Source organism: Dermacentor andersoni, chromosome 2 (genome assembly GCF_023375885.2).
Source record: "Dermacentor andersoni chromosome 2, qqDerAnde1_hic_scaffold, whole genome shotgun sequence".
NCBI classification, from domain to species: Eukaryota; Metazoa; Arthropoda; class Arachnida; order Ixodida; family Ixodidae; genus Dermacentor; species Dermacentor andersoni.
The window spans coordinates 77,946,346-77,961,979 of NC_092815.1; the positions used below are offsets into that span (position 1 = coordinate 77,946,346).

General features: G+C 43.9%; 1 protein-coding gene across 5 annotated transcripts in view; it reads right to left on the bottom strand.

Moving 5' to 3' along the window:
• The window catches only part of Rbcn-3A (rabconnectin-3 alpha), a 177,208-nt gene that overhangs the window by 46,363 nt on the left and 115,211 nt on the right, over positions 1-15,634 (bottom strand). For all 5 annotated transcript variants that reach the window (XM_055076936.2, XM_055076938.2, XM_055076937.2 and 2 more), the window contains 3 exons: positions 14,916-15,072; positions 9,557-9,858; positions 2,680-2,808 (listed from right to left, as the gene is read on the bottom strand). In XM_055076936.2, coding sequence (XP_054932911.2) covers positions 2,680-2,808; positions 9,557-9,858; positions 14,916-15,072 — 588 coding nt within the window. The remainder of the gene's footprint in view (positions 1-2,679; positions 2,809-9,556; positions 9,859-14,915; positions 15,073-15,634) is intronic.

Below are 15,634 nucleotides of genomic sequence, written 5' to 3' on the forward strand. Positions count from 1 at the left end.
TGCACAAGTTGATATGCCAAATTATATCAGTACATATACAGTAGATTTCTGCTAATTTGACTCCAGTTAATTCGATTCTTCAGTTAATTCAATCCTGACTGCAGGCCGTGGCCGGCACCCATAATTTATATTGGACCCAACTTTTGTTATTTCGATTCCGAAATTAGCCTTCGCCAGATAATTTGAACATGACTGGTCATCACATTCGCGCCAGCGCTCGGCCGCAGTGGTGACTCCAATAGCGGCACAGTCTATCTTTGTGACACTTATGGTACAGCGAACGCGTCGACCACACGTGAACTCCTGTTTAAAATGCCTATTTTCAGGCTGCCCCAACAAGATTTTCAAATGAAAACAGTAGCTCACAATGAATTATTACAGTAATTTATCCGATTATAATGCAGCTTTTTTTTTTGCAATAAAATTTGTCCGGAAATTGCTTGGGTGGTGCAATCCGATATGAAACCAAAACTGCATTCGTACCATTTGCAACAACCTACATCATAGCTAGCCTAGCCTGCGCCATTGCCATTTCAATCACAAGATGGCGACCGTGGATGGTGACCTTCATGAGACAGAACGAGTTTGCACTTAGCATGACTACGACGACGCACCACTTATAATGTAAAATTATGAAAACGCATTCAAACGATAAGTTCTTTTACCTGTCCAACTAACAGCAATAAGTTACGTCACATATGTTCTTGGTGCTCCGTAGAATTGCATGCGTTGCAGTACGAACTAGCGAAGTGGTTAATCTAGGCATCTACCACCATCCCGCTTGTGATTGTTGCGGAGTCGTTTGATAAATGCAGACTTATAAAACGCGCTGTGGACTGTACAGAGGATGATTTCATAGAGAGCAATATATTGTTGCCTGAAAGTGATGACAATAAACAGTAAAGGGTTCTTGCTTGACCCCCCCCCCCCCCTCGGGCTAGGCGAAAAAAAAAAAAAAAAAAACATTCTGCAGATAGCATATGCTGCTGTGAATACATGTATCTCAGCCAAGTTTTGCACTCATGGGTGGCACTTGGGACTCATAAGTGGAGCTTGAAGTCACCTTTTTCTCAAACACTCTCTTTTCAACAGAAGCCTTCTTCTCACCTTCTTCATGGCCACTGTATTTCGTCATACTGCAGATTACCATACATGGCTGCTATTGGCCAATAGCTGACATTAATCAAGAAGCATGGGCTGTTTATTGTCTGCTCACTCAGCCACACCTGCCCATGTAGGAATGAAACTTTGGCCACAGTGTTTAATAGTCTTGAACCCTCAACTAGCCTCAAACTCTGCGAAACTGAAGCCCAGACCACACGCATACTATGCCTGTCGTGCCTCACGTTGAATAGTGGTTAGCATCTGCAAAAGCATAATCACTCCTGGACACACCTGGCTAGATGTATTGAGCTTCATATTAAGCGCTACAAAGTACACAACCTAGATTTGCCTACTATCTGTGCAGGGCAAAGCCACGCTGCAGCACATAGCACTGCTAGGCTGGAGCATGTGAGCGCGCACTCCAGCCCTCCTGTGTGCTTACAGTTGCATCTAGCCACACGTGGCTGTGCCTCCTGAATAGCGTAAATACTGCACCTGCCGTGGGGTGTTGCCTGCTCACTGTAACACTGTAGGCGGGGTATACCCACCCTATCGCAACCGCACTCCTATGCTTACATTGAGGGTGAATAGGAAAAGTAAATACTGCATTTAAAGTATCTCTGCTCATACTAAGTACTTTTGAAAATATTCTTTCAGTAACATATTTCTGGGAAGTACCATACTCATTCAAACACATTTTTGAGGCTTCAAAGAAATGTCATTCAGGGCCCTTTAAGTAAATAAATTTCCATTCTGTGAAGGTAAGGTTCCCCCAACTATCACCTCACCTGAAGGCTTTTAAATTCATTAAACTAAATTAAATTAATTCTTGTGTTTTACGTGCTAAAACCAGAGTATGATTATGAGGCACGCCATAGTGGGGGACTGTGGACTAATTTTGACCACCTGGGGTTCTTTAACATGCACCTAAGGGATGGTTAAAACACGTTGGCGGGCTAGTTGGTTAGAATCCATGGTAGAGTGTATAAGCGCGACTGGACGAGGACGTAGAAACAGATACACAGACACAGCGCTTCAAGTGCTGTGTCTGTGTATCTGTTTCTTTCTACGTCCTCGTCCAGTCGCGCTTATACACTCTACTAAGGGATGGTACACAGGCACTTTTGCATATTGCCCAAATTGAAATGCCACCACTGTGGCCAGGATTCGATCCTGTGCCCTTGGGCTTAGCAGCGCAATGCCAAAGCAACTACACTACCATGGCGGATGCTTTTAATTTCAAGAGACTAATAGAATCTACACATGACTACAACAGATGACCATGATGATAAAGATTGTCTAGGAAACAAGTCCATGACAAAAAGAAAAGCAGTACCAGTGCAAGCAGTAAGACCCATGACAGCAGCTTCATGACAGAGAGGGAGCAGTGACAAGTAACATGTACAAGAGTACATGCAATGTCAACTCTCAGGATGAAGAAATAAAGAAAATTGTGAAAATGACCATGCACAAGAAAGCAACATAATACATATGACTTTGTTGTCTTGTATGAATGGTAGAGATCTCTTAGCAAAAGTCAATGAGCAGGCAGAAGCAAAAACCACGAGTGATTACCTGTAGAAGGCGGACTGGGTCGGCAACTACTGTTTTCTGGCAGGCCACGCTGGCAGCCAAGAGTGGGAGAGTCGTTGGGAAAGGAAGCGGAGACAGCAGCTGCTGCTGGGAACGATCTTGCTGCAACTCCTGGGAAAGCAGTCATACCATGACGAACATATGTTGCATATACTCACATGGTTTTAATAAAGTGACACTAGCACATATCAAGTGGCCTTTATTCCAGACAAAACTGATTGTACAGGGCCCTGAATATTTCGCTGTGCGTGTTCGAAGAAAGGTTTTGCACACACCGCTGCACCGTTCTTTATCAAATTTTGCAGAACGATCATATTTTGGTGCCGACTTCATTTAGTAAGACACTTGGCACAGTTATATGCCTAGCTTTAAAGAAAAAAGTGCGAATTTCCCTGCACTTATGGGAGCGCGAGCTGCTAGCCAGGATGGTGCAAGCATAAACTTGTGTTGCCGCCTGCAGTCAGATCTAAAAAGCAGCGTTTCAGGGAAGGCCGCTGCATGTTGCCCGCTCCTGAAACCATAGAAACTCCATGCCTGGAACAGGCGACTTCCTTCCCTGATACGCTGCTTTTTGCAGCTGACGGCAGGCGGTGGCACAAGCTTATGCTTGTGCCGTTGCGGCAGCAGCTCACGTCACCACAAGCGCAGGAAAATTTGCACTTTTTTCTTAAAAACAAGGCAATTACCTGTGCCAAGTGTTATATTAAACGAAGTCGACGCTAAAATGTAATTGTTCTGCAAAATTTCAGCAAGAACAGTGCAGTAATGAGTGCAAAACCTTTCTTCGAACATGTACAGCAATATATTCAGGACCCTGTGTTTAGTTATTTTGCACCATCGATTCGTGGGGTTTAACATCCTACACCTGGGCCATAAGCGGCGTCATAATAAAGGGCCCTAGATTAACTTTATCTCAGGCTCTTTAAATGGCCCCTCACCAGGCCGCATTGTAAATTTTGGCGATATGCTGGAAGTTGTTACGTGTCCTTTAGGGAGCGTTCTGCCGCAAAAAATTTTCGAATTGGCTAAGTAATAGCTGAGATAGAAATATTTCAGTGCCGTGAACCCATGATTTCAGGAGGCAAGCTCCACTGCCAAGCGAGACACTCTCTCCACTCATTTCGTCTAGTCTCCGCAAGCGAAAATCCTTCCCTGCATTCTCCTATACTGGACCTCGAGGATCACGTGACACACGCCACGAGCCCCGCATTCATTCTTTTTCTCCTCGCTTTCTTATGGCGCGGCGCACTTTCGCTGACGGCAGCGCGTGTGAGCTGTTGTGATTATCTTGTTTTGCGCAGCGCACGATTTTGCGTGCTGTGCACGAGGACACCTGACTAGCGGTAAAATTCAGTGCTACACGAGTACTGAGGCAAACACAAGCGGCTCACAGAACATGATTGCACACTGAACACGGTACAAAATGACATAGTTTTGGTGTCTGTGCACGCGCGACTGCACAACGTGGGAACAAGCAGATGAAACGGAAGTACATCTCTCTTGCTGCGGTGCAAAGTAAAACAAAAACATGCAGACATTTGGTTTGTGTGTTTTATTATTTCTCTAAGCTTTAATTCGTCTATTCAAGCCACATATTACACAAATAACAGACGATGACTTGAATAATTCTTGAAGTCACGTGTCACCACGAGCGACGTCACAGTGCAAACACGTGCACGTAGGTGCACTGGCATGTGTACGTCATCCTCTGGCATGGAGAGCAGCAGCCGCGAGGAAAAGGGAAAACGGTGTTCGGTTGGAACATTCAGATCTTTCCATGGCGCGTAATGATGTAATACTTTGCAGAAACGATCGTTATCGTGCAATGTATGCTCTGTGCTTGTCAGCTCGAAATGGTCAGACTTGGTGAGGGCCCTTCAACATGTACCTACGTACACAGGATTTTCAGATTACACACTTCGTGGAATTAAGCCTCCATTGAAAGTGTGGGGTTCTCCTCCCGTACTCTTGGGACAAAGGAACGACAAACACTGTAGTGCAAACAATCACAAGGGCATTTATTGCACCTTTCATAGATCAATGCCTGCTAGCCGAGTTGCTATCCACAAAACATGCCGATGGGCGTGCGACAAATCTAGAAGTCCGACTCACCGCGAGCGGATAGCGAGCGAATATGTTCGCCCCATGCTGGGTCCCAACGCCTGGTCATTCGCGTGTACGGTCACGAGAACGGTGGCGCGTTCGAAGGCAGGCCACGCGAGGCGGTCTCGCAGAAGCATGGATCGGCGCAGGCGCGGCATGGCCCGTCCACACTGCTTGCTGTCCCGACCCAAAGAGGAAGCGCCTTCACTTTCGGCGCCCAAGTAATCCCGCCTGTCGGCGCCGTTAGCAGCGCAACACTCGCGCCATCTCTCGTACTGCGCCTCAACCACTCCAACTGCCGCGGGCGCCAGGCCGCGCGAGCCGTGCGGGAAAACAACATATCAGGGGATGCGCGAGAGTCGCGCATCCCCACAAAAGAAACTGATGCTAAGCAGCAGATGTTATAGCCACTGAGACACTGTTGTAGACCTGTTCAAGAGATACATAAAGCTACCATTCTATTGTTTCTGGAGACAACAGGAAAAAAACTGCTCAGCAGAAAACTAATACGTATTCAGGGGTGTGCGCATACTCGAATATTCGATATTGAATCAAATAGTGAACGTCTGGATAATTCTATTCGCAAATAGAATATTTAATATTCAACTTTTCAAATAGCCGGTATTTCTAATATTCAGTGAAAGACCCGGTGGTGATTGGTGCCTTGATTCGATCTCTTTTGGTACAAGGTTTGATTAGGTCAACAGGACCGATTAAAAACGATTAACCCTTTGAGGGTCCATTTTTTTCGCCATATGCGACCACCCAGGGTCTATTTTTTTTATTGCAGATTCCAATTCCTCTGAGGGACCTATTTCTAAAAAAATTTACCGTAACTTTTTTAGGGTGACCGTAAAGTGAGAAAAAAATATTTTGCGTTGGTATATGTGTACTTTTTATTCATTAATAACAACAATAAATAAAGGAAATAAACTTATAGGAATTCAAAATTTGATGCATTGTTATAGTTCAAGGTGTAGAATATGCACACACGAGAATATTTCACAAGTCTCAAATGTTCCTGCTCTTACACAAATATTTACGTCCACAGTGTAGTCGAACTGCGTATGTGACCGCACTCAAGAAAACTGTGTGGTTGTGTGCCTGTCAAAAAAGCAAAACGTGTGACAAACTTCCACTAATATTCATCTTATCACCAACCAGAGGCAATAAGATACCGCGAGTTTCCCAAAAAGAAAGAAAAGAAAAGGAAACGCATGCACGGCGGCATCCTTCCTATGCTTACCCCTGTGAGCACTAAACGAGCGAGAAACAGGCGGCCGCCATTTGAGCGATTAGTAACGAGATAGCCATCAGTTTTGTGAATGCAAGAAGCCGAAACAGCCTGCGGAACAAAACCCAAACCGCCGCCTGCCCGTGCACGCGCCAATATGCGAGCGGTAGTATATAGATGTGTAGGAGCAAACTAGCTCTAAAACAAACCATGCAACGAAATCCGAGAAAGGGAGGCACGAGAAAAAAATTCCCTCTATTTTCACATAGTGGCAGCACATGCCGGGAAAAGAAAAATGTGGAAATTGGCGTGCTTTTTAAACGTACAGACGGCGCCGTAAGTATACGGCATTGACCATTTTGGACTTGTTCGTGGCACCGTATATTTACGTCATTGACCTTGGAAGGGTTAGTGCAACATGGGCAGAGGGAACAACAAAAACAGTGTGAATGGAAAGCACAAAGCGTGTGTGGGTCGATTAAAGCCGCTGGAAGGCTTGCAGGTTGTATTGGATATGAGTGTTCAGTGCTCATGCTTACAGTTTGGAGCTTTCACCACCGAGCATGCTCAAGTACACAGACGAATTTGTCACACGTGCTCGGTGTAGTTGCTGGTTGGTTGTCCGTGGACCCAAACATTGAACGCCGCTTCAATGGCCGTTAATTTAACCTGTATGTGTGTTCTCATGAGCGATCACCGATGAGCTACCTATACGAACATGCAGTCGAATCTCATTATAATGAAACAGGAAACAGGATATAAAAAAATAATGGATATAATGAAATAAATGAAGTAACACTTGAAATCCCCTTAGAGATTCATGTATTTAGAACCTCATTTGAACAAAGTGAAATTGTCCTGCCAATAGATATAACGAACTAGATTAGACTCCTGAACCAAAAAATACCGGACCGTTGAGCGCCGAGTACATCACTTTCCGCAGGATTCGGCACTTGTTTGATACGGCAGTTCCAAACTTCCGCGTCCCTGCGTCGAATACGTCGTCGAACAAGACTGGTCTTTCTCACCGCCACGCATACCTGCCTGGGTGTGCGTGCCGCGCCACGCTGCGCAGCTACACGAGGCAGTGTGAAAAATTAGTGCATTCACTTCTGCGCGGCTCGCCGCACAGACATGTGCAGCTTGGCGTGGCCTTCGAGATCTCCTCGACGCAAGCTCAGGGGTCGCGCTAGTCTGTGCGATTCGTGCCATGATGCACGGCAGCGTGCAGTGGTGCAAAAGATTAGAGCATCAATTTCTCTCTTTCTCTATGGCGAGCCAAGCAGGCAATTGCAACTGAGCCTGGCATCAGAGATCTTCCTGGCACAATCTAGGGGGTTACGCCCAAATTGTACATTCACTTCTCCTTCTCCCTGTGGCACACTGCATGGGCTGGCAGCAGGATTGCCTACGAGACTGCACTGGCATCGGTGCAATGTCAGAGGCTGCGAGCCGGCCGAGACAAGCCGGTGCGGCGAAGTTCACTTGCCTCCTCGATCGCACAGCGGAGAGCTGTGTTGTGTGCCACATTATGCTTGACCACAACAAGCTTGTGTAAAGCAGATGCGAAAGACGATCACAATGGAACAGAAGGCAGATATCAAAAGGCTGTCACGTCAGGTGCTAGGTGGCGTGTTCTAAACACCAAAGATACTTTTTTATTCAAAATTCACCGCATGCGCGCTCACGTAGCAGTTCTGCAGGCTGCAAAGCAGTTTTTTTATTTCTCTGCTTACAATTGAGCACCCCATTGGGCATATGTTGTAGTAAATGACAATAATGGAGATGACGAAATAACATACATATACAGTAATCCCTTGTTATAACGAAATTGCTTACTCGAAATATCGCTTTATTCGCAATTTCTTCCAGTCCCGACCTAAACGCATGCATTTTAAGCCACATTACTCAAAGCACACGAAGAGCTTGACTCGCTTAGAGTGAAGTGGTGAGCAGAGGCTTCGCAGCCGAGAGGAGGCATCGCTGCATGCACAAAAGGGTGGCCGCCGCTGAGCATGCAGTGCCATATTAATACCGCCGATTAGTCTCACGCAGGCACAGAACAGGGCACAATAATATGAAACTCACGCCCGATGATCAGCTAGTAACGGTGCCAAGCGAGTGCTGAGTGCTCCTAACTGTTTATTGCGGAGCAAACAGAAGCTGTCAAATTCCATGGTGCAGCATGCCCGAACCGTTAATCTCGAACGCAATTGGATCGCTAGTGTCCCTCATGATAGAATCCACACAAAAATTAAGTTTTCCTGACGTTTTGCGATGCCAGCAAAGTGCAGTCTCTTGGATGCCGAAAAGTGGCCAAAAAAAAACCGTGGGCAGACTCGCGCAGTGGCATTCCATGGGGTACGCTCAATGAGCAAAGTTTTTCCGCTCTAAAGAGTACTTCTGGCAATGAAATGTGCCGAAAAGCACAAGAGAAGTGTCCCTCCGAAGTGCCATGTTTGACGTGAGCAGCTACGTTAACAAATTGGGAAGACAACTTTGGGGAAGCCAGTCCAGAAAAGCTGGTCTAGAAAAGCCGGTCTAGGAAACCGGTCTAGGAAACCGGTCTAGAACTATAGCGTATGCTGGCAGAGTTGGCGTACGCTACAACCATGAACGGAGTCCTGATAATCGAATGTAGAGCTGGCAGCTGTCCGAAATATCGGTCATCTTTACACATTAAGTCTATGGGGCCATTGGCGGTGCCACGAAGCTCTCCAAATTACTGAGCATGTACAGATTATCGGTGTCTGATTTATCGGTCGGCGACTGTACGTGCATGAGTATCTACAGATTTTGAAAATACAATTCTTAAGAAACTTATTTTCTTGCGATTTTTTGGCCGGTAAAGCCCCTGTCCGTGCTTACAAAGAAATAAAGAAAGAAGTTGGTGAGGTAATGTAGCCTGTTACAGCAAGTATGTCAGCATCACATTGAAAACTGCTCAGTTAAAGTATAAGTACGAATAAGCGACGTGAATAGATCAGAGGGAGTACTGCCACAATTTCTACTACCACTTGCAGTTGTCAGTCGGTTTAGTTGTGTGACGACTGCAAGTATTCATAGAAATCTGAACATTTGTTGAGTTCATGCTTAGCGAGTGGGTGGAGGAGTACATCTAAAACCAAGCCTCTCCTTCCCACCTCATCCCTCTACCCATCCCCTCTGCCTCCAGATACTACAAGCAAGAGGAAGGCACCATATCCCGTCCCTATATTTTTAAAGACATGTTTTTTTCTCTCGCCCTCTCTGTATTACCACTGGTCTTATCAAGGCTGGAACAGAAATGACAAACAAAAATGAAACACAGGCACCAGACCATGTAAATGGCCCATTCTTTGCATCCATTTCTTTGTTTTCTTTATCTTGCAGTCTGTCCTATGAAGTCGTACTGAATGACAAGGCATTTTTCTGTTTGCAATGTTCATTTGTATTCATCCTGCACTGTCCATCTGTTGCTTCACAGTGTTATGTACGGCCACTGAGCCTCCATACTCAGCCCCCCACCCCCCCCCCCCCTACCTGCAGTAGCAAGTTGAGCTCCATGCGCACTACAGCCAGGCCTCCCCCGTGGGCTCCATGAAGGCCAGTGTAGGACAGCAGTGTGCGGAGCAGTGCCTCGTTGGCCTTGAGCCACAGCTTGCGGCGGGCAGCACGTACCAGCTTCGCCTCGAAATCCTGCTTGTCTGCAACCAAGATGGCATGCAGAGTGGGCACAGGAGCCCCTGCCTGGGCTCCATCGGCAGTGCCCGTGTTGGCCCTGTCTCTTCCTCCGGCTGGTCCTTCCTCACCGGCTGCATCGGGAAGGATGGATGTGTCCGACACTGCAAATGAGAAAAACAGTCAGTGAGGTTCTCTCACACAATGACTTCATACAATCATACCCTACAAAGAAACCATAAGGAGTAGAAACTTCTTGCTTGCACAATAGTTGAAACCACTTATAACGACACAGGTTTTAACTATATATCGGTATAACAATCAGTAGCCAATGCACCCTAAAATTTGGTATGTGTTCAATGGTAAAATAGATTGCTTACTACAATGCTCCCATGCCGTGTTATCGGTTATAAGAATTAAATTTGGCTACAGGGTGTGTGCTCCGAAAGAAAAGAGAATACAAAATCCTTAAGAAAAAAAAAAGAAGAAACCAAAGAAAAACATTGCCTCAAATAAAAAAAAGAAAGAAAGAGAGAGAGAAAAATAAAGGAACAGGAATCACTTTGCCACCCCTTCCTTTGTGCCATGAACCCCCCACATGGGACGCATGCCTTCGCCGCAACCCTCTGCCATCTCCCTTCCACCTTCTTGCCGATGTTGAAGGGCTCGATTGGAGACCAGAAAGGGGCAACAGGTGTGCCATGCTGTGTGAGTGGCACAAAGGTGGGAGTGGTGAAGCAGCTATAGTGTTTTTCTTTTCCTGGATTTTGCATTTCTTTACTTTCGCAGACGACCCAGTAGCCAGATTTAATTGCTATAGCCAATAATGTAGCATGCGAACATAACAGTAAGCATTTATTTAACACAGGACAAACACAATAGTTCAGCGTGGCGAAGCTGCTCATTGTTACATTAGAGTATTGTTAAAACCAGTAATATGCTATAAGTGGGTTCAACTGGGTTTCTTTCTGTCTAAATAAAATGTTTGAATGTTTGTCCCCTGTGCTTTTTCTCACGAAACCCAGTTATAACAATTATCGGTTATAACAATGAAATTTTCTCGGCACTTCAATATTGTTATAAGTGGGTTTGACTGTATTACAAGCAAGTTAAGATATGACATTACACAAAAGAAAGAACAGAAAGTCAGATGGGAACTGGCAGTATGTAAAGCAAGCATGCTCAGTTGTCATGGAGATTGTGGCAACAGGACAGCAACGTAATGGTGATGGGTCTGTAGCTTTATCTTCCTCCTAATGGCGCAGATATACATTGGAGTTTGATTCTGTGACAATTATTTGGCTGAAGAGTGGAATTAGCTGTTCAATGTTTCTTGCTTTGTAACCTATACTGCATCATGAGTATGTAGCTAACTTTAAGTTAAGCCTTCCATACATATTAAGACAAGCAACAGAAACAGATGCCACTGCCTTTTCTGGTCACACTACTGAACATGGTGCCGCAAGCTGTTGTCTGCAAGGTTAAATCAGTGATGTTCATAAACATCAGCAAGCACCATCTAGCAAGTATGCTATTCTCTGAACAACCCCGAAAAAGGTGAGTGAGACACTAAACGGTGATCATTGAGGTGCAGTACACTACTGCATCACTCGACTCATTCAGTAAGTGCGTGCAATCATGGTGAATTTGGAACACAGAACACCTATTATCGTTTGGCTAGGTCAAGATGAGAAGTTGCATCAGCAAAAGGAGGAAAAGCGTGGCTTTTCTATTGTGCTGTGACTTTCCAGTTTACAGCAGCAGCATCATAACCCACCTAATCTCCCCTTTGTTCACATGAAGACTTCAGTAAACCAAAATTTATCTTGGAAGGACACCCTGGTGCAACACAGTGGCTACAGGCATCACACAGAAAAATGGGAGATTTGCCCACTTCTAATTTAGCAGTTACAGCACAGCATTTGTGATGCACGGGATTGCCAGCAAACATAAAGGAAACTACAAAAAAACAGAAAAGTGATGTGATTGGTTAAGCCACTTTGATGCACTTTTTTGGAGCAGCTAAAACCTCACTTTAGATTAGCAAATTAATTTTTTGAAGCAGTTACCAGGTACACATTTTTGCATGCAAATATTTAGTCTAGCTAGAGTCACTGGCAGACTACTCCATGAAGGCTTCTGCCCTCTAAAATATACTACATTCACAGTAATAGGCATTATCTAAAACAAAATGTGATACACATTTGTTTGAAGAAAATAACAGTATATTTGAATACATACACCATACTGCTCACTTTAGACATTCGGTATGCCATTACAACTCAAGATTTAGGAACTTCCACCTTACACGACATGGAATCGTACAAGTATTCTTTTTCTTTTCTTTACCTCCATAAAATGTAAAATACTAAATTGTCCTTGACTTGTTAAAATCTCACAATGTGGTTTGCTTTTTCTAAATAAAGAATTAAGGCTTCCTGTATGCATATTTACAGTGTGCACCCCAAACTGCAAAATTGTTAGAGTAAAAGAAATAATTCGGACTCTTCGTATTCTACCGTCCCCATTACTCCACTAGATAAACATTAGTTGATTTTTAGGTATTTGGTCGCGCACCTATAAACCAAGTCAAGCCCTGCAATTGGTAAATTGCAAAGGTACGTGTAATTAAAGAGCATACTTATCATTCAGTTGAAAAAAAAGAAAAAAGAAAAAATGAGATACAAGTTTACGTTGTTTTTTTTCTTTCTATTTCAGTCTTATTTTGCATCACGCATGGTGCCCCATCCATGAGGCACTTGTCTTTAATGGTGGGCATGTATAGTTTCGTTCTGATACAATGGGACGTAGACAGACGCCACGGAAGCCATTCACAAGCAAAGTGAAAAGTTCTTTGATTTCTACCTGCGTGCCAGCATCAAATTCGCGGACTATTACAAAACTTGACTACGCTGCTAGCTAGAGATACGCTCACTTGAGAAATTGCCCTTAATTGTTTGGAGAGCCCATGCCATGCTGCTGCCACATTCTCACAGCCTTCTCCTTTTATGTACAGTTTCACGAGAGCTCACTCAACGTGACCCCGAGCATTTCCTATTGCACGCGTCCAACGAAACTGCAATGTGTATGGATTTTTAATAAAATACAAATGGATTCTTCACAAAATAAAAGGTTGTTGATACAGCACAATGCTCTTGATCTTAGGCTTGGGCAACAGACACAACGGCAGTCATTGACAGTGTAATCAATTTTGTAGCAATCTTTATCGACGATTTGTGCGTATCGGTGTTAGTACGTGAAGCTTTTGTATAAGCTAGATTGTTCTTATGTGCCGTCAGCTGTTTACACACGAGCAAATGCTCCACGAGTGCTCTCACATCACAAGCTGAACGGTGATGCAATTCATGGCAGGGCACCCATCTCTATGTTTGCGATGCTCGAGACGTGGAGTTGAGCCAGGCATATTTGTAGCTGAGCTGTCAGTACAATTTAGATGGTGACAATGAGCAACAGTATTTTTGAGCTGTGGTGCTAATGGTAAACAGACTTAAATTACGGCTACAGCAAGCTGATTCCCTCAAGCAGCCACAACTGTGAAATTTTACTTGCTCATCACGCATCACAATGCACCACCTTTTCGCATGCTGTGAAGGCTATATTCGGTCTGCTGGTCATCACCATCAGCCAAATCCAATATTGTGCTCTGTTCAACTCTGTTCAGTACATAGTCACCAGCCTTCAAACATGTTGCAGTGCATTATCATAACCTCATATTTTTTAAACTCCCGAGCCTGCTCGCCCGCCTACTTTCCCGACCATTCAAAATGACACAAGTTGTGGAAGACTGAATGATTGATTTCAAGCACTTGTCTTCTTTTTCTCCAAAAAACTTCAAATAGGACGTCTTGGCACAAATTATGCGATGCTTGGCCAAATGTAGCAGGATGCAGCAGCTTTCACTTCTTGGGGCAGTATGGTGAGATGTCCACTGTGATCACATCATTGTCATAAGGAAGGCACAACAAAGGAACAGGACGCATGCTGTCTGTGTTTTCGTTAAGCCATTTTTTGTCTCTCGTTTCCTTCATGTTAGCTGGCATTCTCCTACTTAATACCATGTGCCAACTCACCCAACAAGCCATTTATATGAACAGTATTCATTTCTTCGTAGCTTTTTGGCAATACCTTTAGAAGTAAGGCGGTCCACGTAAAAGCAAAAAAGAACAAAAATAAATAAATCTCAGGTAGCTTTACTTTACTAAACGTTTTTATCTCTTGCTACAATAGTTCAGTAGTACAGTTATAAGATTGCAAAACTATGCAGTTTTCTGAGCATGCAGCTATCATAACAGCTTTTCCAGAGGTATTTTACTGCAGTTTAGCAGTACCATCCGAAGACTGCAAAACTATGTAGTTTTTGAGTATCCAGCTATCAAAACAACTTTAGCAGTGGCATTTGAGAGCACAATTTAAGTTGTACATACTAACAGAATATTCTCCAAAATTAGTTGACAACTTATAAATGCCAACCATCGAGTTATACATACTTTAGAGGAAAGGCAAATACATGACCACCATCAAAAGTGAGTAAGGTAGGCGGGAGTGGTCGCTTTTCCTAGTCTTTGAATTTCCATCGATGACTGGACAATAATTGTTTACCGCTGCACTATTATGGAATATCAAACATGCATAAATTATTCATCCCAGTAAAAAAATAATAAGAAGAAGAAGTAGAAAAAACATCAGCGTAATGAACGTGAGCACTCAAAATATACTTTTTCTGACACTTTGGATTGAACTGCTTTATTTATGCATGGTTAGAGCAGAAGTTTGTATAGAAGCTGCTTAGACAAACCTCAGGCTTGCAGAGATTCATTCATTCTCTACATTAATGTAAAAACAAACGACTCGCACAAACAGCAGATACATGTAGATTATGTCATGTAGAACATAGTACAGTCAAACGCCTTTTAACAAAGCGCTTCGGGACTCCGAAATAATTCGTTATACAGGTGACGTTGTTGTAGAGGCATTCATTGTAGAGGCACTCGACTGTAGTAACAGAGAAGCACAACTCTGTATAATTAAAAAAATTACAAAATGGTCATTATAGAAAATTTACAATGAAACAATTACAATTAAAAAAAAGAACAACAAGCACTGTGAGAAGACTGTAGAAAATAAAAGCACAAGACAATTTCATAGGAACACAAGGTTTTCTAAGAAAGTTCACTGTAGAAAAACAACTGAAGTGCCACACCTGAGGAGCTACCAGGGGCCTGCATAGCAGCACCGTACTGGCACAGTTCCTTGAGTGCTGCCACACAACGCTCGAGCCAGACGTAGAGCTGATGCCTCAGCTGGCCCCCGTCCACCTCAAAGCCTGTGGCCAGTGTGCTCAGCTCCTCCATCATGATCTGAGAATGACCACAAATGGTGGTGGCAAAAATAACGGTGGCCCATCGATCACTTCGACAAGTGCCCATTATAGAATGTAAAAGCCACTGAAACTGTCCAGCATCAAAACATGAGAGATACATGGTGCAAAGCGTGAAGATGGACACACCACATAAAAAAAAGATGAACTAGCGCTCTCTTTGTAAGAGTGGACAAGTGCTTGCCATCTTTGCAATAAGTATATGCCAAGCAGGCTCTCAGCAAGTTCTTTTAATATCAAAAATACTAGATAATAGTGTGAAGTGCACTATGTGAAACACGTTGCTCGAAAACCTACATGCAATAATAGGGTGTTCTACCAAATCCCACGGCATAAATATCTTGTTTGCTTAATTATAAGCACTCTCTAAAATGCTCACGCTGCTATTACTTCTAATGCCACAGACAAGAGTGCAACTGCATAGCTTTGCTTTTGAGCAAAACTATCCTGCTGAAACACAATAATTAGCGCAACCGCAAGCTTGCAGGGGCTTGCTTCATTGCACACCATGCATGGACATGCACTAGTCACTTTTCAATCAC